The 22,024-nt window shown below is 37.4% G+C and overlaps 1 protein-coding gene across 4 annotated transcripts in view; it reads left to right on the top strand.

Moving 5' to 3' along the window:
- Positions 1-22,024, top strand: part of CPEB4 (cytoplasmic polyadenylation element binding protein 4) — a 71,470-nt gene that overhangs the window by 33,888 nt on the left and 15,558 nt on the right. The window contains exons 3-4 of one of the 4 annotated variants that reach the window (XM_008015323.3): positions 9,606-9,656; positions 20,383-20,406. The exons of 1 other annotated variant lie outside the window; for it this stretch is intronic. In XM_008015323.3, the coding sequence (XP_008013514.1) occupies positions 9,606-9,656; positions 20,383-20,406 (75 nt within the window). The remainder of the gene's footprint in view (positions 1-9,605; positions 9,657-20,382; positions 20,407-22,024) is intronic. 2 more of the 4 variants (XM_008015325.3, XM_008015324.3) reach the window with 2 other exon arrangements.

The following is a 22,024-nucleotide window of genomic DNA, read 5'->3' as shown; positions in this document are numbered from 1 at the left end:
TTTTATCATAATCTATGAAAGATTCAGACCTCACATTTGGCTGGTTTCATACTGAAGTGCACCTTTTTGGGAGTGGAAACTTTTCCAAGTTGACTTGTTCTCTTCCCTGATTCTGATTCACCAGATTTGCCATGGGACTTAAGCATGTGTGTTCTTCATGTGATTCAGATACACTTCTTCCCTTCCCACACCCACCTTTGCGCCGCTTTGGATGTATACGTAAAGTCAAAAACTGTCTGAGGTCATTCATATAACAAATATACATCAGGCATCTACTCTGCACCAGGCACTATGGTTGTTGGGATGTATCAGGGACTAACTAAAAACAAAGGTTCCTGGCTACATGCAGCTTGTTTTCCAAATAATTACCAGACATCTTTGAATATCCTGTTTATTATTTAATTTAGAAGATTAATAAGAGGAAAAGTAAGAACCCTGAGTATTGATAGGAGAAAATAGGTAGTGGGCCTTCTGAAAAATAACAAAAGGTGAAATTCTTGTATCAAATATAAAATGCAAGTCCATTCTTCATTAAGGTTCAGAAAAGTTGTCAGAATTCCTGCTAAGTAAGTGACTAGAGTTAATGATAGTTCTGTATGCAGAAAGCCAACTAGTGACTTTACAGATTGCTTTTTGGGGTTTGCACTTCAGTAAACAGTTTTAAGGCAGCTTTTTATCAGTATAGTAGTATTCTATTTTATAAAATAATGGTTATAAATAAGAAACTCAGTCTTAATTCTTTTTAGTTTCTGTAGTCAGAGAAAAGTCTAATTAGATTTCTTGTGGCTTCTCTCTCTTATCTCTAAAGTTCTCAGTCATTTACACTGACTTAGCTTGTGGTCCCTAGAGACTTCATAAGTTTATCTCGGTGTTTTTTTATGTTCATGTCAGTACAGAGAGCCATCTGTCAAAATTATTTTCACCTTGGGGCCAGTTCTTTATGTTTACGTACTGGTTCTTCTAATATATGTATCTTGTAACATGCGCTTCTTTTAATCAAACTTTTTGCAAGGTAGGAGAATTTTAATTTACTGCCTTGGCTTTTTTTCTGGATTGCTTTAATTTTTTTCTACTACTCGGTCTGTTTTTCCACTTTTCTTTCCATTGTATTTTTTTCACCCTTTTTTTCCAACTGACTTTGGCTGGCTTAGTTTGGACAAAAACTACACCTAGTTTTGCTGAGTTTTTTAGAGCTTAAAAAATTGCCATTAATCACTGGTATCATAACATCCTCTTAAGGCAAGTTATCTTGTTGCTCTGTCCTCTAAATGTAGCATCTAGAGTCAGAAGGCTTCTGGCAAGGATAAAAATAGCCTTCCTGCTTGCTGGTTTGTTGTTAGCTTTACTGGCAGTAGGAAATCTTTTGAATTCCTTAATTGGGTCAGCTTCTTACTAGTTTCTCTCTAGACATCCCCTCCTGCCTGAAATTCTTAGATGCTTTTAGATCTTGCAGCTTCACACCTGCCCCGAGTTGTAGTCAAAGCAGTCCTTCCTTCATATGAAACCTTCCTCCCATCTGTAGAAACATACTCCATTGACCTCACCCATCCTACACATAAGTGTTATTTTATTTTGCCACTATTACAATCATCATACCACAACTGAAACATTAAATTTGGGGTTTTGGTTCAAAATGAAGATCTTTCCTGGTTTTACTGAAAAGAAAAAATTTAGATTGAATTTTTGAAGTTTTTATTAAAATTCTTTTGTATCTTTGCCAGTTTGGCTTTGATAAAAGTAAGGGGTTAGGTTTTGTTCTTTTCTCTCTTCCTGAGAAGACTTATATCCCTGTTTTTAACCAAGGATACTAGCAAATTCTCATTTCTCTGAAGCTGAAATATCCCATAGATTTGCCACTCCCTTCTCCAAGGTGCCAGTTTGGAACTTTTTGGCCAAAAGAAATCCTCCCTGTCCTTTCTCTTACAAGTGGAAAACTGTTGGTTATCTTCGGCTTATTACTGGGGAAGGGAAAGGAATTAATTTGGTTAAGTACCTACTGCATATTGAGAGACTTTTCTTGGCATTCTGCAAACATTATCTCAAGACTGTCTCACAACAGCTTTGTGAAGTCGATGGAATTATCTCTGTTTTCCTGAGGTTCAACAAAGCTTGACTCTACCCATTACACTGCATCTTCCATGGCAGAGAGACCATCAACTGCTGACTTTGCTTCATTCGTTTTCCACAGCTGTTTATTGAGCACCTTTCTCTGCTGCAGGCTCTGGGATATCAGACCCAAAATCCATAAAGATCTCATTGCCCTACAGCAAGAGATTAAAACAAGTAATGTAAATACAGTGTAATAAGTGTAAAGAATACTGAAAGGAGTACAGAGGGTTATCTGAATCACAGCAAGGATGATGTAGGGCAGGGAAGGCTTCTCATAAGATGTGAGGCCTAATAGGGGAACTGCCTGGACAAAAGTGTGGAGGCTTGAGTGGTAAGACATTGAGGGGCAGAGAGAGAGAGGAGGGCATTCTAGGTAGAGGGAGTAACCCAGAAGTTGAAGTTACAGGCCAGCAGTTCTGAATGGCTGGAGTGCCTGATGTGGGAAGCAAAATGGCAGTGTGGAGAGTTAAGAAAGCCATTAATTCAAAGATTTTTGTAAGCACTGGCTTTTGAGCTGAAAGCCAAATCTGTAGCAGAGAAGGGTTTTGTTTAGCCTAAACTCTGTGTGTGTTTAGTGAATTTTAAGTGGCTCTTTGGGAGGGGACAAGACTCTTCAGTTGATAACAGTTTCAGCCAGTTCCTTCTTTGTGATTTTGCATGGGAATGTCTTTGTTGGAGTTGGTTGTAGCACAGATAGATAAGGGGGTAGAATAAGCTTACTGATTTTGATTTGGGGAGTGATTTTTGTGTCAATAGACTAAATTATTAAAAATTAAATTTATACCATTAAATTATAGAACATATTGAATGCTGTTTTGTTCATATTGATATGTCTTTTGCATTTGTGTAAGTATAAAGTTGGCATTCATAACCAGTGGATTTATTACACATTTCTTGAGCTTTGCTGTCCAGTGTCCAGGTCCCCACAGCGCCATCTTGCTTCAAGCCTCAAGTGGGGTTTGTAAAAACAGAAGATGTGCAGGGCTAGGAGGACTACCTCCTTTAAAATATTACTTATGACAGTATAGTTTTGATTCACTTAGATGTGAGCTAAACAAAAGTAGCAGGAGCAGAGGCGGGAGCAGCACTTCTAGTTAGGTAATCAACAACAACACATGTATGTGTGTGTATATTTGTGTGTATATTAGAAATTTTTAATGGTGCTCACTGAAGACTCCTCTGCAAACACCCTGCTTTTCTTTGGAGTGTCCACATTTTTATAGGGTGAATCAATCAAAAGTTGATCCTTAAAATTTTTATGCCACTTGTCACTTTATAGGACTGTCTGTCTGTTTTGGAGAACCTTGCAGAGTTATTTCCTATTATCCTTCCTTGGCCTGTACCATGTTGTCAACATCGTTGTCATGACTGTGGAAAAGAAAAGGTTATAGATAGCGTGAAATCTAATTGCGCTGCAGATACATTTGGTACTTTTCGGTGTTTGTGTGTTTGAAATGGCAGCATTTATTTTATTATTTCCTGTTGAATTATCGGTAGTAGTAATATCTGGATTATTCTTTAGAAAATAACTTATTTTACCTAATTAATTAAAGTAATACTTATATATACTGCTAATGTAAAGGAGGATTTCCTCTAATCTTTTCTCCTTTTATTTTTTGACTTGGTTACTTTAGTTAGTGTCTTAAAAGGATGTGATACTACATACTGTTCTTTTTAGCACCTCCTCCCGCCACCTATTCTCAGTCAGTCTGTTGGTAAATATTGGTTCTTCCAACTGGCAAATGCTTAGCATAGAATTGCCTAGTTGACGTATGGATCTTTTCTAGGTTGTAGGATTTGGTAGTGTAGATCCCCAGAGTCACTCTGTATCTGTTGCCTATATTTGGCTAGGTTGAGTCATGTCACCAAATATAGCCTATGCCTTCGGCATGATGTACGCCAGGCTTCTGGTTCCAAATTCTGCAGCTGGCCTCCAGAGACTACTACTTTTCCTGTCATAATGTTCCTTAAGATTAGGGCTGCTGACCAGGCGGTATTGTTTATATTTATAACACAGTCAGTACCAAGAGCTTTCAAAGATTGAATTTTGCCCATCAAATAGGTTCACATGCTGAAATCCGAATGCTTTCCTTCTCCCTTGAGAAATTAATTCTGAATGTGCCCAAACCTGGATAATGATTAAAGATAGATGAGTTCTTGGCCAGGCGCCATGGCTCATGCCTGTAATCCCCGCACTTTGGGAGGCCGAGGCAGGGGCATCACCTGAGGTCAGAAGTTCAAGATCAGCCTGGCCAACATGGTGAAATCCCGTCTCTACAAAAATACAAAAAAAAATTACCTGGGCACGATGGCGGGTACCAGTAATCCCAACTACTCAGAAGGCTGAGGTGGGAGAATCACTTGAACCTGGGAGGCGGAGGTTGCAGTGAGCCAAGATCACGCCATTGCATTGCAGCCTGGGAGACAGAGCGAGACTCCATCTGAAAAAATAAAATAAAATAAAGATGACTTCTCAAAACTCCAACCAAACAAAACAGCAGGCAGGTACTGGGTTATATTAATATTCATACATCTCAATTTTTATTTTATTATACTTTATTTATGAAATACTGATGTTTTGAGTTCAGTGGAATTAACTCATCAAATGCTCACCTGGTACCCAAACAGGAAACTCAAGATGCCTAGGTATTAAAAGCTCTAATTCCAAAGGGGGCTTTAATGTAAAAGAGATAAGAAGGTTAGCCAGAAGCTGAAATGATTAGGTAAGCAAGTTAGTTGTTGCTTTGTAGCTACAAATAAAATTTGGTGAGTTCGTTAAAAATATGTTTCCGGCCAGGCATGGTGGCTCACACCTGTAATCCTAGCACTTTGGGAGGCTGAGGCGGGAGGATCACAAGGTCAGGAGTTCAAGACCAGCCTGGCCAATATGGTGAAACCCTGTCTCTACTGAAAATACAAAAATTAGCTGGGTGTGGTGGTGCGTGCCTGTAGTCCCAGCTACTCAGGAGGCTGAGGCAGAAGAATCGCTTGAACCCAGGAGGCAGAGGTTGCAGTAAGCCGAGATCGCGCTACTGTGCTGCAGCCTGGGCAACAGAGTGAGACTCTGTTTCAAAAAAAAAAAAAAGAAGATGTTTCCTTGTTGGGAAAGGTGTTTTGGAAAAAGGTGAATCTGAAAAAAAAATACATTTGAAAAAATCCTTGAGAAAATTTATGCCTACGCAAAAGCCTGCATGCCCATAGATGTTTACGGAAGCTTTATTCATAATTGTGAAAACTTGGAAAAACCAAGATACCCTTCAGTAGGTGCGTATAGATTAGTAAACTGTGATCCATCCAAACAATGGACTGTTATCAAGCACGAAAAAGAAATGAGCTATGAAACCATGAAAAGATGTGGAGGAACCTTAAATGCATATGACTAAGTGAAAGATGGCAATCTGGAAGGCTGCATACTTTATGATTCCAACTGCATGATAGTCTGGAAAAGGCAAGTCTGTGAGACAATAAAAATGCTAGGGGTTGGGGGCTGGCAAAGAGGGATGAAACTACTTTGTGTAATACCATAATGGGTGGACACATGCCATTATACATTTGTCCAAACCCACAGAATGAACACCAAGAGTGAACCCTCATGTAAACTATGAACTTTGGGTGTAACAAATGTATAGGTTGGTGCAAAAGTAATTGCAGTTTTTGCCATCAACCTATACCACTCTGGTGGGGATGTTGATAATGGGGTAAAGCTATGCATATGTGGGGGCAGGGGGATATCAGAAATCTCTGTATCTTCCTCTCCATTCTTCTGTGAACCTAAAATGCTCTAAAAAATAACATCTATATATTTATTTATAAGTATGCAAATATGCTTATATATAAGCACACATTTATATATCAACATAAAAATATATATTTATATATAAACTACATACACACCCTTCATTGGGAACATGGAGTGAGGGCCACTGTCTCAGGCATGGGAGGGGATTATCAACTAGCTAGCCATGGAATAGAAAATCTATAGAAATTTACACCAATGCAGCAGAAAGGATATTAGAACAGAAATAAAGGAAAGAGTACAAGGAGAGTGCAAAAAGGTTGTAGATAACCAAATTCCCATGGCACTTTTAATAGGAGCTTTTGGAAGATATCCAGAAAGGAAATGATATGTGTTATCCATAATAGATTATGGACAGCTCTGTAGATATTTTAGTTGTGGAGAGAATTTACAGAAGAGTAGGGCACACAGGTTAGGGAAGCATTATGAAAGTTAAAAAAAGAAACAGTTTCTTAATGTCACTGCCTATATGTTAAAATTTTAGTAGAAAGAATAGCTGATTGTCTAACAGAATGTCACAGGTGTGTTTGCTACTAGAGCCCACAATTGATTCTAACCTGAAAACAGGAATCATATCACAAGGCCGGATCAAAAAAATTAAAAACAAGTATCACTTTCAGAGTTCAGCTATGAACTTTGCCAGTAATTCTTCATTGTCGCATTGTGTCTTAGCTGGAGGGTAGAATGACTGTAACTTATAAGGCCGAGGGACAGCAAAAGTGTTAAAGGTCACTACTTTGGTTGCGGGAGGTCGCTCCAGAGATATGTGATGAGTTAATCTCATAATTGAGTTAAAGGACCGTTTTGTTACTGTCAAGTTGAAATTTTCTTTTTAAAAGGTACCCAAAACATGAGTTTGTGATAAAGTGGAACTTCATTTGTGAAACTTCATTGTGAAACCAGCCTGTTTAGTAATTGTCTTTTGGATTCTCATTGTTCATTATCCTCCCTTAGGGCTGGGTGAGGTGGCTCATTCCTGTAAACCCAGCACTTTAAGAGGCTGAGGTGGGAGGATTGCTTGAGCCCAAAAGTTCAAGACCAGCCTGGGTAACGTAGGGAGACCCCCATCTCTACAAAAAATAAAAAATTAGCCAGACGTGGTGGCATGCATCTGTCGTCCCAGTTACTTGGGAGACTCGAGATGGTAGGATCACTTGAGCCTGGGAGGTCAAGGCTGGAACTGAGATAGCACCACACTGCACTCCAGCCTGGGAGACAGAGTAAGACCCTGTCTCAAAAATTAAAATAATAATAATAATAATCCTTTTTTGGCATCAAATAAGAGGCATTATCGTTCATATAGAACAGCCTTGGTTTCTCTTGCAATGTTAGCATTAAATAATTAGAATATCTTCTTGGAGATAAGACGACATTTCCTCTTAATATTTCAACTAATGTTATCATATATTTTTGTCTCTATATTGATTTAGTCTTTCTTCTGAAAATGTTTTATGATAAATGAAAGTGTGTGATAGCTCTTATTCATTTACTAGAGAGTTTTAGAAGTATAAAATCTGTATATATGTTCCATTACAGAAAATCAGCTGCTACTTTTACTTGTAATTCAGAAACAGTACTCTGTTCCCACCTCCCAAGTTTTTTTTGTTTGTTTGTGTGTTTGTTTGTTTGTTTGTTTGTTTTGAGACGGAGTTTTGTCTTTATCATCCAGGCTGGAGAGCAATAGCGAGATCTCGGCTCACTGCAACCCACACCTCCCGGGTTCAAGCGATTCTCCTGCCTCAGCCTCCCCAGTAGCTGGAAATGATTGCAAATGTGCACCACCATGCCTGGCTAATTTTTGTATTTTTAGTAGAGACGGGGTTTCACCACATTGACCAGGCTGGTCTCGAACTCCTGACCTCAGGTGATCTGCCCACCTTGGGCTCTCAAAGTGCTGGGATTACAGGCATGAGCCACTTCACCTGGCCCTCCATCCCCCAAGTTTTTAACAGGGTCATGTTCTTGCTCCTAGCATCTCAAGTTTATCCTTTTAAAAATATATACTTGTGGCAGGCCATAGATCCAGGCTTTAGTTAAAAAGCAGCCTAGATAGAATTCAGTAGATTTGGGTGCTTGGCTATGTACATTAGCATTAAATAATGAAACTAATTTTTAGGAATAAATTGAAATATCAGAATTAATTTTTACCTTTTTTTCTTCCATCTCCATTCCTACCTCCACTCCCTATATAGGAACAAGCTGAAATTTAAATGGAACAATTACCAACTTAATTTCTTTTAAATCCTTTCGTTTGGTTTTAAAATTGTAGGAAAATTATAAAATTTAGAGTTTATCCAGACTTCAAGTTTTGGATATGGATTAATTAAAGCTGTTGGCAATAGAGAATAGTCTCCTCTTTTCGTTACATGAGTTCATTACTATGGAGACTATTTCAAAAAAGCAGCATTTTAAAACATTGAAGACCTTAAGTTCCTTTCTAAAGAGTTGTTAATATGTAGCTGTTGGATTGATGGGACCCCATGTTAGCTCTGGTTCTCAGAGTGTTCAGTGGAACTAGGTGGAGTCCTTGCAGGCATCCTGGAAGGCCTGCCCCAGCCGCAAGCCATCGGAGAACCTATGTTTATTCGTTTTTCCTTAGCCTTTGAGAGTCATGGTTCTGTGGGGTCAAAATTCAGACTGCTGTTTCCTAAAGGAATGTTTGTAGTTCTGAGTCACTTTAAAATTCCTGTTCTAAATCCTGATTTATAGAGGGCGGGACTATCGTAGAGAACTACCAACCAGGTTCCCCTATCCATTACTTAGATGAAGAAGACCTGTTGAGGGTTCTTCAGTCATTCTTCTCAAGGTGGGTGCAGATGGCATATGAGGTTTGGACACTTAAAAGTGTTACATGATGATTCTTATTTTATAACTTATAGTTTAGAACTAGGTCCATATGTGTACTCAGTAAGGATTTGTAGTATAGATAACTCAACTTACATGTTGAAACTCTTCCAAAACAGAAATGTAATTCCTTCAAGATAGAGAAATCCCAGTGCCATTCCCCCTCATGTGTTATTTGTGGCTACCAATTTGGAAGACAGTTCATCCGACAAAAATTTTAGTACCTTCACAAATTCTTTTTTGAGGGATATCTTGGGTGCCCATTTTAGTTTCAAAAGTAGATTTTGACACACTTCAAAATTCAGAGGAAAGTAACCCAGCATTTAGTGAGTGCCTACTGTGCCCTGGGCTTTTGATGTTTTTCATCATATGTAAGTTCAGTGAAATGTTCTTCCCTCTGAGAATATTTCGCCAAACCTGAAATTAAACCCATTAGCCTGTCTCTACATGTAGGCATAAGCGTGGCACTTTTCTTATGAGTCACATAGGAAAATATTACTGCCAATTACATACTTTCAAAAGTAACTAAACACTACGCAAATGAAGAAAAATTTTCACATTTATTGGGGCAGAAATGTGAAGATTGTCATAATGAGTTGCTGTTACATAATGGTATAAAGAAAATTACCTTGGATGGGGATTTGCAAATTAGAAGGACCTAGTTAAATATGAGAAATATTTTCTTTTCCTACTTTCAAACTTTTCCTTTTCGAATATTGATGAACATGCTGATTGATATATCCTCTGATTCAAATACCTTGCCTATTTGAAAGCAAGTCAGTTAGCTCTGTTATTGAATAAGTTTAAACCATCTATGAAAACAGTAAATTTAGTAACGGCCTTCTTTTACCTTCAGGTCGTCTAAACTATTCATATCCAGGATCCGATAGCTCTCTGCTTATTAATGGTAAGTGATAATCGATTTACCCTAGTGAAGTGCACAAAGCTGATACAGTAGTTGTGCTTCAGCAGTGGAGAAATGACATTAGTTTGTTCCGTAATGATAACTGTAAGTTGCTATTAAACTATCAGCTATTTTAAGAATAATTCTTTTACCTCAAAATTGTGGCAGAAACTTTTCTTTTTAATTTGAGGGCCAACTGATTCCCTGTCCTGAACTTGGTGACAATCAGAATAAATGAAAATCCCATAATGATACCTAAAGACTGGCTTTATCTAATGTTAGCTTCTATAGAGTGTCCTTTGAAATGTTAACATAAAAGCCATTTCCACATGGCTGGAAAAATGTTCCAAGAGGAAAGGATAAGCAGAGATCTAAAACCAGAAAAAGGCAGCCTAAAACCACAGTACTTGACATTGCATAGGACAAGGTGATTTGCTGTTTGCTGTCTAACAAAAACAAGAAAAATGAAGTTTTGTTGGCTTTCCATTGCCTTCATTAGATTCTCCTTTCCTGTGCTAATGTTCTGTTGAGTTCTCTTTTTACGTGCATAGTGAAGCAAGCTAAGTTTCACCAGGAGGAGGGAACATTCACTCACAAGAATTTTAGCGTCTGTTTTTTTAGTATCATGGTCTAAAACAATTGGATGAAATACAGAGGTCTTGTTTACTTACTTTCTACTAATTTACTTTGGAATGTGGATTTCAAATTTCTGTGTGTAGAAAATGCCTTCCATTTGTCAAAGCTCATTTTAAGTTCCACAACCCCTAACAAGTGTTATGGACTAAATAGCTATATTCTCATCATTCCCAAAACAAATAAAAATAAAAATTCTTCCATTCCTTGATTTTAGCATGTTGTGAATAAGGAATTAAAAATATTTTTATCACTGGATCTCCTTTTTGACTAGTGTTTGAAATCAATATGTTGTAGAACTTAGAAATTGCTGGGTACATCAGATCTTCTGGAGACTAAATAGCTTATAAAATCTTACTTGGTCATCAGATGTAGGTCTTTTCATGCTACAGTGCCAGAAATAATACCATTATATAGTGTTCTAGCATAAATGTATTAGGCCAAAAACCAAACCCAGTGGCGACAGTGGCATCAGGATAAGGAGAACATAAGGGATATATATATATGTAGAAGAGTTTACCTTTTCCTTTGGAACTAGTTCGAGTCAGTTCCAGGTACTGGAAATTGTAGTGAAACAAGATTTGGGATATTGCTGTGTCATCTTAGGCAAAGTTATCAACTCTTCTTTGTCCCAGTTTCCTTATGAAGGTGTTCCTGTTGGATTAGTTGCCTCTGGGGCCCATCTTTGTTGAGGGTTGTCAAGAAAAATAAGCTCTCTCTAGTGGGTTTTCCTTAAAGCTAAATTCACTTAACTAGGAAAAAAAGTCACCTGTAATCCCAGCACTTTGGGAGGTTGAAGCAGGAGGATTCCTTGAGCCTAGGAATTCAAGAGCAGCCTGGGCAACATGGGAAACCTTGTCTCTACAAATGATTTTTAAAAACTCACGAGGTGTGTTGGCACATGCTTGTAGTCCCAACTACTTGGGAGGCTGAGGTGGGAGGATTGCTTGGGATGGGGAGGTCAAGGGTGCAGTGAGCCATGATTGCACTGCACTCCAGCCAGGGTGACAGAGTGACACCCTGTCTCAAAAAAAGAAAAAAAGTATACTATTATGAGATTGCCTTACCTTTTTTCTTCATTACTATCCTTTCTTAAATAGATTATTTTTAGTGATCTTGTTAATGAAAAAATAAAAGTAACTTTTTCCCAGAATATTTATGTTTTCAAATTTTACTGGTCTATGAACTCTAAGAGAAGACTAAATAGTTTTTAATGTTGCATACATGGAAATGTTGTTTATTATAAAGACATACTGACTTGGGTTAACATTGCCTCAAACTGAAAGACTTGAAGATAAAGGACAAAGAGAGATGTCTTTCTTTTAAGAAACATCTCTTGCTGGCTCCTTAAGCAAGACCCAGGAGCGTGGGGCTACGATTGCCATGGTCTCGGGTCTAGTATTGAGCTTCGTGAGGCCCCAAAACTTGATTTTGTCAGATTTGATGAAGGATTAGTTTTTTAGTAACCAACCAGTTAGGACCAGATGCCAATTTTTTCATGTATAATGAAGCATAAAACTTCCAGGTAGACCAGATGCCGGGGATGACTGCTCGACTGACGTATTCCCTCTGCAGTAGCAATGTCCGGATTAGAGCAGAAGATTGCTTGAAAGTCATGAAATTAGATCTAGGTAGGGAGGAGAGGTGTTGAGACAATTTTTTAGTGACCTTGATCAAGATATGCACATTGTCCATTCTGTCAGTCATGTTTGTAAAATATCTTCTAGAGTGGATCACATCTCTAGACAAATTAATCTCATTGATGCATTCATTCTTAGTAGCTTTGCTCTCACTTTAGCTCAGGTTTTGGGGGTACCTGTATTGCAAATCTGGCATAATGAATTGTGCTTAGTGAAGATTAATTAAAGAATTACAAATACTACCCATCACATTTTGTTGTGGTGAAGATGTGTGGAAGTCACTTAGCATAGCACCTGGCACATAGTAAGTCAAAATAAGAGAATTAGAATAAGCAATATTTTTGGTTAGGAATTAATCTCATTTGTGTGTTGATTCTTAATAGCTGAAAATATATAAGAAAAAAATATAGAACAAAGGATTAATATGAGTTTGTAAAAACTGTTGAAAGTTGAACATGCTTTCGTTGTCTGTCATTAAGGTAGATAATCTAAAACTATGCACTTTCAAATGCATTCCCTTCATGTCTTGTGTCCATACAGCCTTTTCTTAAAACTGAAAATAAAAGCCTAATTTATTACGTCACTTTATAGTCATTGTTTAATTTTAAGACTGAAAGGTGCTGTAAGGAGCAGTTCTTCCTTGTCCACCATTATCTATTCAGGCTTCTAAAAACCTTTAATAAGGTGATTATATAGCCACTCTGCTTTGTTTCAATGGTAACTTTCAGAGCTTTTTCTTCCAAGTATCTGTTGAAAGCCCTTTCTTGTTTTGTTTCGATAAAAATATAGAGCAGCTGTTTATTCTCTTTCTCACATGAATGTTTGAATTTTGACTATCTGATTTTTATTTTATGCTTTATTTTGAAATTTTTGAGCAACCTCAACGCTTTTAGAAAGAGGTTTAAATCCTCAATAAATAAAAAGAAAATCCCCTAACCAGCCTCTTATTGGAAAAATAATAACAATAATTAAAAGAAAAAAAGTCAGAGTCACCAACCAGTTTTCAGTGGCTTATATTGAACTAAGGTTGTAATTTGCCTTTACAAAGATAAATAGGTTGTATTCATCCATGGATCAAATTATTTTTTTGCCCTGCTCGATCATCAATTTCCTACAGTTTCATACAGTGACTTTCATGTACCACTCATGTTAAAAGGCAGTGCCAATATAATTCAACAATGATTGGTAATTGTGTTAAGAATGTTACAGTTCACACTCTAGGGAATTTCTCAATTTATTGCTGTGTTAATAGTTGTAGAGATTTTTTTGAGGGGCAATCTTGGGGAGAGTTCTTGGATTTTCAGTGTATTTTTAAAACCAAACTCCCTAAAGCTACTTTTTGGGTGCTGCATTAGTTTGCTAGGGCTGCTATAATAAGTACTGCTGACTACTGGCTTAAACAGAAATTTATTTCATCACAGTTCTGGAGGCTAAAGTACCAAAGCAAGGTGTCATCAGGGTTCATTTCTTCTGAGGCATCTCTCTGTGGCTTATAGATAGCTGTGTCACCACATGGTTTTCCCTCTGTGCACGTCTATGTCCTAAGCTCTCCTTATAAAGACACCAGTCATATTGGATTAGGGCCCACCCCACTGACCTCATTTAACCTTAATTACCTTTGTAAAGACCCTGTCTCCAGATATAGTCACATTCTGAGGTACTGGAGGTTAGGACTTCAACAGATGAATTTGGACAGGAGGGTGGGGGTAGAGAGGGTGACCACACAATTCCGCCAGTAATAGATGCCTTTTACTAGTAAATTTCGTGTAGTAGGGATACAGTTAAAATGCCCATTTTATGGTTATGAGAAGCAAGCCTAAAACTTAGTTTCCCAGTTAAGTGACAAGAAGTGCTAAACATAGGCCAGTTACCTCAAATTCCTCTGGAGTATCTTGGCTTAGCTCCGAGATAGACATTGGATTAAAAGATTAATTTTCCTCTTACCTAGCTTGAAGTTTTATTTTACCCAAGAAACCACCACCACCTCTGTATAAAATGCTTGTGCATTATACTTTTTTTTTCTCTAACCTTTCATTCCACTGCTCTAGCCCTCAGGATTAGCTACTTCAAAAATGAACCTTGTAGTAGGAGAAAGTTATAGAGCAAAAAAAACCTGTTAAGTTTTAACAACTCATGTATTTTCTTTCCTTTGAGGAAGAGATTAATAAGGAGATCTATTAAGGGTAGTACAGAACAACACTTCTTTCTTTCTTTCTTTCTTTTTTTTTTTTTCTTTTGAGATGAAGTCTGCTCTGTCATCCAGGCTGGAGTGCAGTGGCTCCATCTCGGCTCACTGTAGCCTCCACCTCCCAGGTTCAAGCGATTCTCCTGCCTCACCTTCCCAAGTAGCTGAGATTACAGGCACCTGCCACCATGCCCAGCTAATTTTAGTATTTTTAGCAGAGATGGGGTTTCACTATATTGGCCAGGCTGGTCTCGAACTCCTGACCTCAAGCGATCGGCCTGCCTTTGCCTCTCAAAGTGCTGGGATTACAGGCGTAAGCCAACACACCTGGCCCAACATCTCTTAATTATAGTTTTTTGGAATGAAAGGAGGAAGATTGTTTGCTTGGGAGGGGGAAGAAATCTATCAAAAAGGAAGGTATAATTTACTCAAGAGAAATGTAGATGATGATCACTTACCGAAAATGTATGTAATATGGTTCTAGTTGCGACAATAATAAGCATGTTGAAAGATCCCTTCGTTGAAAAGATAATATGAAAACAAATTGTAAACTCTAAAGTGCTCTACAATTGTTAACCTTAAAATGCTAATGAAAAGCTAATTGTTGAAGAGATCATACTAAGAATATATGCATATGACTTTACTTTTGGGAAAGGGAGGAGATTATTTATTGAGTATGTGACTGACCACGACATATACACATTGTGTTTTTCATTATTCTCTCATTTGCTCCCCATTTTTATAAATAAAGAAACTGAGGGTTAGGGACATAAGGAAACTAGAGTTGCATTCTCTGCTCTTTTCTAAGGTAGGCCTTACAAATAATAGTGTCTTTATCATATCTTAGGAGCATTCTTTGAATGTTGTTGTGCCAACAAACTAATGTAGACATAAGCCAAAGTGATAGGAATTTCTAACTATAAAGCAAATGTAAATTAATTTTGCGGCAGTGAGCCTATTACGTATTAATTTATAAAATCATTTAAAATGTTTCTTTGCATCTTTGTTGAATTGTATACTTTGATCTTTGTAATGATTGTGTCTGCTTTTTGGTTCTACCATCTTTATTCTTTCGTTCACAGATTAATTCCTTTTAGCTTCAAACCTTTGATTTATATATTTTCAACTGATTTACTAATTTGGCTAATTTCTCCACCCCTCTCCCCATATATTTTCTTTTAGTTCTCCTGGAAAAATCAGGTTGTTTTGTTTTGTTTTGTTTTGTTTGGAGACTGAGTCTCACTCTGTTGCCCAGGCTGGAGTGCAGTGGTGCAGTCTCAGCTCACTGCAACCTTTGCCTCCCGGGTTGAAGCAGTTCTCCTGCCTTAGCCTACCAAGTAGCCGCAATTACAGGTGTGCACCACCACACCCAGCTAATTTTTATATTTTTAGTAGAGATGAGGTTTTACCATATTGACCAGGCTGGTTTTGAACTCCTGACCTCAAATGATCCGCCCACCTCAACCTCCCAAAGTGCTGGGGTTATAGGTGTGAGCCACCATGCCTAGCCAGAAGTCAGTTATTTGATAACATCTTATCATCTGAGTTACACCCCTCCCCTTTTTTTCCAAATAGCATTGCTATTTGTCTTCTCACCATGGGGCGTTGAGAGGTGCACAGATGGAGAGCCTAAGATAGATCAGCGTAACCCGAATAGGATCCATTGTTTCATTGTCCACTAAAACATAGTAATATCTGATCCTTCATGGCCTAAAGTCCTATTCGTGACAGAATTGATTAGGTGCTCTCATGTAGCAAAGTATGCTTTTGTATGAAAGCAATTATGTCATTTGTTCATTTTTAATATTAGTACCAAGGAGAAAACCAAAAAGGGTTCATTAACAAATATAGCAATATAGCATATGCAATAATAATAAATTCAAATGGTACAGAAAGGGATAAAACAAGAAGTGAATGCCTTCTTTCCTCTTTCTAGAAGTTTCTGTCTCCAAAGGTTCTTGTGGTTATTTCTAGAAAAAATATTTCATGGCCAGTCACAATGGCTCATGCCTGCAATCCTAGCACTTGGGGAGACCCAGGTGGGTGGATTGCTTGAGCCCAGGTGTTGAGACCAGCCTGGGCAACATGGCAAAACCCCATCTCTATAAAAATAAAAATAAAATAAAAAGTAAAAATTTTATGCATATTCCTACATATCTATTTATATTTTCTTTATTTTTAAATGTACACAATAAGGATTCTACAATACACACTTAGACGCTGCATGCAGGCCGACATCTTAGAGAGCTTTAGGTACATGAACATGAGCCACATTTAAAAATGCCACATGTTCAGTTAATAGGGTTGCTCCTTTGAAATAAATGCATACATACATATGTACATACATAAAATAAAAAATGCCACATACTACATGTTTCTTCTTTTGAATGTGTGGGTACTTTGTTTCTTTTTGATTATTACAAATGTTGCAACAAATGAGAAAAAAGTACTTTTTATGGGATAAATAATAATTTATTTTTATAATAAAGTATGTGGGGAGGGAGAAAGTCGGGGGAGGCCTGACAAGTCTTTCTGTACCTTCTTCGTAAGTCTGGCATTACAGATTAATGGAGTATTTTGCTAGAGGGAATTTGATTCTGTATATAAGGATAACAACAAAGAAAGGAAGCATTTGTAAGCAATCCTGTAAAGATGTTTTAGAAATAAAGTATATCAACAGATCTAATAGCAGGTATCCAGAAGTTATAAAAATTTATGGCCATAATACTTTGAGCCTTTTTTTTTTTTTTTCTTGAATCCTGTTAGTTCTGAACATTAAATTATTGAGGACTTTATAAATCAAAACTAGGCTGGGCACAGTGGCTCACGCCTGTAATCCTGGCACTTTGGGAGGCTGAAGTGGGCAAATTGCCTGAGCTCAGGAGTTTGAGACCAGCCTGTTCAACAGGGTGAAACCACGTCTCTACTAAAATACAAAACAAAACAAAACAAAACAAAAAAAACATACACCTGTAGTCCCAGGGAGACTAAGGCAGAAGAATTGCTTGAATCTGGGAGGCAGAGGTTGCAGTGAGCCGAGATCGCACCACTGCACTCCAGCCTGGGCAAGACTCCATCTCCAAAAATAAAAATAAAATAAATCAAAACTAAGAAATAATAAAAGTGGATAAACATGTAAATAGTATTCATTAAAACTTTGGTGGGACCGGGAGATTTTTATTCAGTGGTAATGGCATGCATCTAAAAAATCTTTTAAGAGTCTACTTTTTGGTAACTAACAGAGTTAGTTTTGCTGACTTAGAACGTTTCCAAAATGTAGATTTCTTTGAACATAATTAAAGTCATTTCTTACACTTCCTTGGACATTTAAGAAACATCAAATAACAAGCAACACTTGCTGGTCATGAAATTGGAAATCTGTCTGACATTTTCCTCAGGAAAGCAGAGAGGTTCTATGTTGCAAGAATTTCATCATAAAGTATGTGCCAATATACTTTGAAATAAGTGAGGAAAAGTGCTTAGTACATCTTTTTTATGTAAGATAAAGTGACATTATTTAGCATTATATTAATGTCTGGGTTCCGGTTACATAGATCTGTTCAATTTGTAGAAAATTCATTGAACTTATTATGGTTTGTTTATTTTTGTGTATGTATCTTATGTCAAAATTTACATGAAAAATAATGTATAAGGACACATGCTCGTTTTGAATGTTCCAGAATGTCATTGTTTTTATTTCTTCAGTATTAATTTACATTAATTTCCTGATTTGATTGGGCAACTTTTATAGTTGTAAACATTGTTCACTTATAACCTGTTTTCCCTTAATATGAGAAAATGTCTATGTAGCTTTCAGAATTTAATCTCGGAATTTAACCATGAATTATTTTATATTGACCAGTTTAATTTTACAGTATATAATCAAAGTTTGAGAGTATACATTTGAAGATTTCAAGAGTATTTGATTGTAACTTTTGATCCACAGCCCTTACTATTCTGGCAATTATTTATTTTTGAAATAATGGAAGCCATGAGAGTTTTCATGTTAATTTTGTAGCTATATTATAAAAGCTTATTCTTTTCAAATATCTGTTTTCTCAGAAATCCAAGCAGCATCAATCAACTTTTTAAGATTGACAGCACTAAGATTTTCAAATCATTACTTTGTTTCCCCAGACTCCCTTATCTTTGAAGCAGTTGTATGAATAGAATGTTCTTTTTTTTTTTGAGACAGGAGTCTCACTCTGTCTCCCAGGCTGGAGTGCAGTGGCGAGATCTCGGCTCACTGCAAGTTCCGCCTCCTGGGTTCACGCCATTCTCCTGCCTCAGCCTCCCACGTGGCTGGGACTACAGGCGCCTGCCACCACACCCGGCTAATTTTTTGTATTTTTAGTAGAGACGGGGTCTCACCGTGTTAGCCAGGATGGTCTCGATCTCCTGACCTCGTGATCCACCTGCCTTGGCCTCCCAAAGTGCTGGGATTACAGGCATGAACCACCGCGCCCGGCCGAATAGAATGTTCTTAAACAAGCATCTACTTTTGTGATGCTGTTTGTCTTTCTAACCTCTGTCTGATTAAGTCAGAAAATACCTACCTCTCCCCAACCCCCTAAACTTAAGACCTATTAAAGTGAAAGCACTACTGCTTGTGGGAGATTATATGTTGTGTGAATCCATTTGCTCAAATACTTTGGTGAAATTTGGGGCTATCTAAGTGTGGCAGAAATGTATTTTGGTTTGAGATATAATTTCACTTTGGAAGATAATCACATAATATTTCTGAGTTATACTTATTTAGCATTTCTCTAGAAGAATAAGAATAAAAACCTTGACTAGTTTGTGAGTCTGGGTAGTGATTTCTTAAAGGAGCTATACCTTCTGACTCAAAAACCTATCCCAGGCTGTAACCCCAGGACTTTGGGAGGCTGAGGTGGGCAGATCACTTAAGATCAGGAGTTCGAGACCAATCTTGCCAACATGGTGAAACCCCATCTCTGCCGAAAAAATACAAAAATTAACTGGGCGTGGTGGCACGTCCCTGTGGTCCCAGGTATTGGGGAGGCTGAGGCACGAGAATCACTTGAACCCGGGAGGCAGAGGCCGCAGTGAGCTGAGATCACACCACTGCAGCCTGGGTGAGAGAGCTAGATTCTGTCTCCAAAAAGAAAAAACTCATCCCAGTTTCCTGTTGAAACCTCATCCCCAGCCAAGTCCCCACTTGTTCTACATGCTTCTGTTCTGGCCACCTTTCCCTGAATGCTACAGCAGCACCCCTGCCTGTAACCCTGCTGAGCCTGGAGCCCTTCCTCTGTTTTTCCATTAAGGACCACCTCAAATTCCAAACCCCCTCCCCCAACTTTTTCATCAGAGCCAGTTCTTCCTCCTCTATTCCTGTTATGCCTACCTCGTAACTAGCATAACAATAGGCATGCCACACTGTTGTTTGCTTATGTGGCCTTCTGGCATTAAAAGCTGCTAGTTCTGGAGGTCAGGGACATGCTCTATTTACTATTTATCCACAAGATCGGGCATTCAAGAAATGTTTGTTGGATAGAATTGAGGTGTTTGGACAGGCTGGGCTTATAAGTGCCAATTTGTTTCAGGGAAGACATTTTCTCAAAGGTTTTCTGATTTAAAGTTTATACTGTCGTTTCCTGAGTATTCCAGTGGATTATTAATTACCTTTACTTTGCCACTTGGCTACAACCTACTTGGCAATAAAAATACCAAACCTTTTACTTTTCAACATTTAGGACTTGGTAGAAGACTCAATTAGGCATAGGGAACTGTTGGCTAAAAGGAAGTTGATGAATTGCTTAAAGATTTCATTTGTTATGATTTTCTCTTATAAAGGATTAACTGAGGAATACTGTAAAATTGTTATTTCTCTTCTGGTGGTGAAAAAGTCATGAATTAAATGTGGGTATATCTACTAAATTGCTAGTTAGCAGGGAATTCTGAGAGAAAACGTTATTAATATGGTAATAGTTGGTTCTGATCATGTTGTATACTGCCTTCGTTTCATAATAGTTTGAACCTTAGGCAACAATTACAGCAAAAAGCTTCCCCTAAAACAAATGAGATTCAATAAAGTTTTACAGTGTCCCTGAAGAAATTTTAAAAATGCACAAAATTGACCTCTTACCATCCAGTTCCTTGTTTTTTCAGACATTTACCAGGAAATGAAGAATGTAGTCACAGTTTTTCATTTTCAAAAGCTGGTAGATGAAATCACAGTTGATTCTTTTGACAATGTTTGAAAGGTTGTTTTGTTTTTTTTGTTTTTGTTTTTTTCTCATTTGACATGCAGCAAGGACATATGGGCGAAGGAGAGGTAACATTGTTTTTAACTTTTAAATGTATCACTTGTATTTGGAGACGACCCAAGCTTGTTTAATTTCTAACCTTTGTGGGGAAGGGGAGAGGGGAAATTAAGCATAGCTTTGATCCTTACATAATTTTTGTGTTACAGTTAACATTTTAGACATGATTTGAAAGAGTTAAGGAGCTCTAAAGAAATTTATCAGAATGGTGGGATTTGGATTTGAATCAAAATGATTTCCCTGTGTTATATTAGAAACTCAACTTATATCTAAAGATTTGCTTTTTTTCCTTTCTAAAAGGAATTTCTTTAGAAAAAAATTAAGAATCTTTAAAAAGAAAAATACGGTCACACTAGTCCCAAAATACCTCATTATCTTGGAGGTTTAATTATACTTACATGCCTTATGTCGACTTCTTTTTTCTTTTTTACTAAGTAAACAATACATGTGGTTTAAAATGAGATGAGCTAAATAAATGACTAATCCTATAAATTTCAAACATTTGGGGGAAAAGCTCTAGAAATTTTAGGTAATTCTAAAGAATCATTTCCTAGAGGTACCTGAATAATTTATTCTTGGCACCTATATTTTGTCTTTTTATAAGAAAGTAAGACAGTTAAATAGCTTAGATTTAAAGGATAAGTGATTTTTTAAGACCGTTCACGAAATAAGCTCCAGTTTTATAATCAGCTCGTGTCTTCACTTGACATATGCTATTATAGGATAAATTTATAAAAAATATACTATTATTATTTGTGTTTAGTAATAGAAATTGAAGACAAGTATGGCAAAACCTGGAATGTTTCTAGTAGAGTAAGAGCACTTGAGATACATTTCTAGAGGATCCATTAACAAATTCCTCAAGTAGTACCTAGAAGTAAATTGGCAGCCAGAAAAGTGATAAAACAGTGCTTGGGAGATTGTGCAGCTGTTTGTAGCTCTGTGTTTTCCTTATGATTTAAAAGTTTGTATTTTGCTGTCAGGTAAATATGGAAGGACTGTTATACATATTAGCATCTCTGGTGTTTCCTGCATATATATTCTGGATGATAAGATTTTCAATAGCAAATTTAATGACTAGTTTTTAGAAATAGATAATACCCTTAGCAAGCTGATAATAACCCAGCTAATAATAAATATATCTTTAGCATGCCTAATAATCTGAAATTCCATAAGACTACACAATGAAGTTGGAATATAACATTAAGTGGGTTTTGATTATATCCCATTAGTTAAAGTAAACAAAAATGAGTGGTCACTTTAAAAATCTACCTGTTATGTTAGCCACATGTCATGGCATGTGCCTCTAGCCCCAGCTACTTGGGAGGTTGAGGTGGGAGGATCACTTGAGCACAAGAGTTAGAGGCTGCAGTGAGCTATGATTATACCACTGTACTCCAGCCTGGGTAAAACAGCGAGACGCTGTCTCAGGGAAAAAAAAGAAAAAATCTACCTGTTCATTTTAAGCACATTCGTAGAGGAAATCGTGCAGGCTATATTGTTTGATTTTTTAAAGAAATGTAAGTGATTCAATGTCTCATAGCCAAATTTAATACTTAGTGTACATGTCTAGGTTGCCAGTAGCCATGGGGCCCTGCCAAGGGAATACAGTCTGCTGCCGACTGCTTG

The sequence above is a fragment of the Chlorocebus sabaeus genome, chromosome 23 (genome assembly GCF_047675955.1).
Source record: "Chlorocebus sabaeus isolate Y175 chromosome 23, mChlSab1.0.hap1, whole genome shotgun sequence".
NCBI classification, from domain to species: domain Eukaryota; kingdom Metazoa; phylum Chordata; class Mammalia; order Primates; family Cercopithecidae; genus Chlorocebus; species Chlorocebus sabaeus.
Note: the sequence above shows the minus strand (reverse complement) of the source record. Positions and strands in the feature narration are given on the sequence as shown.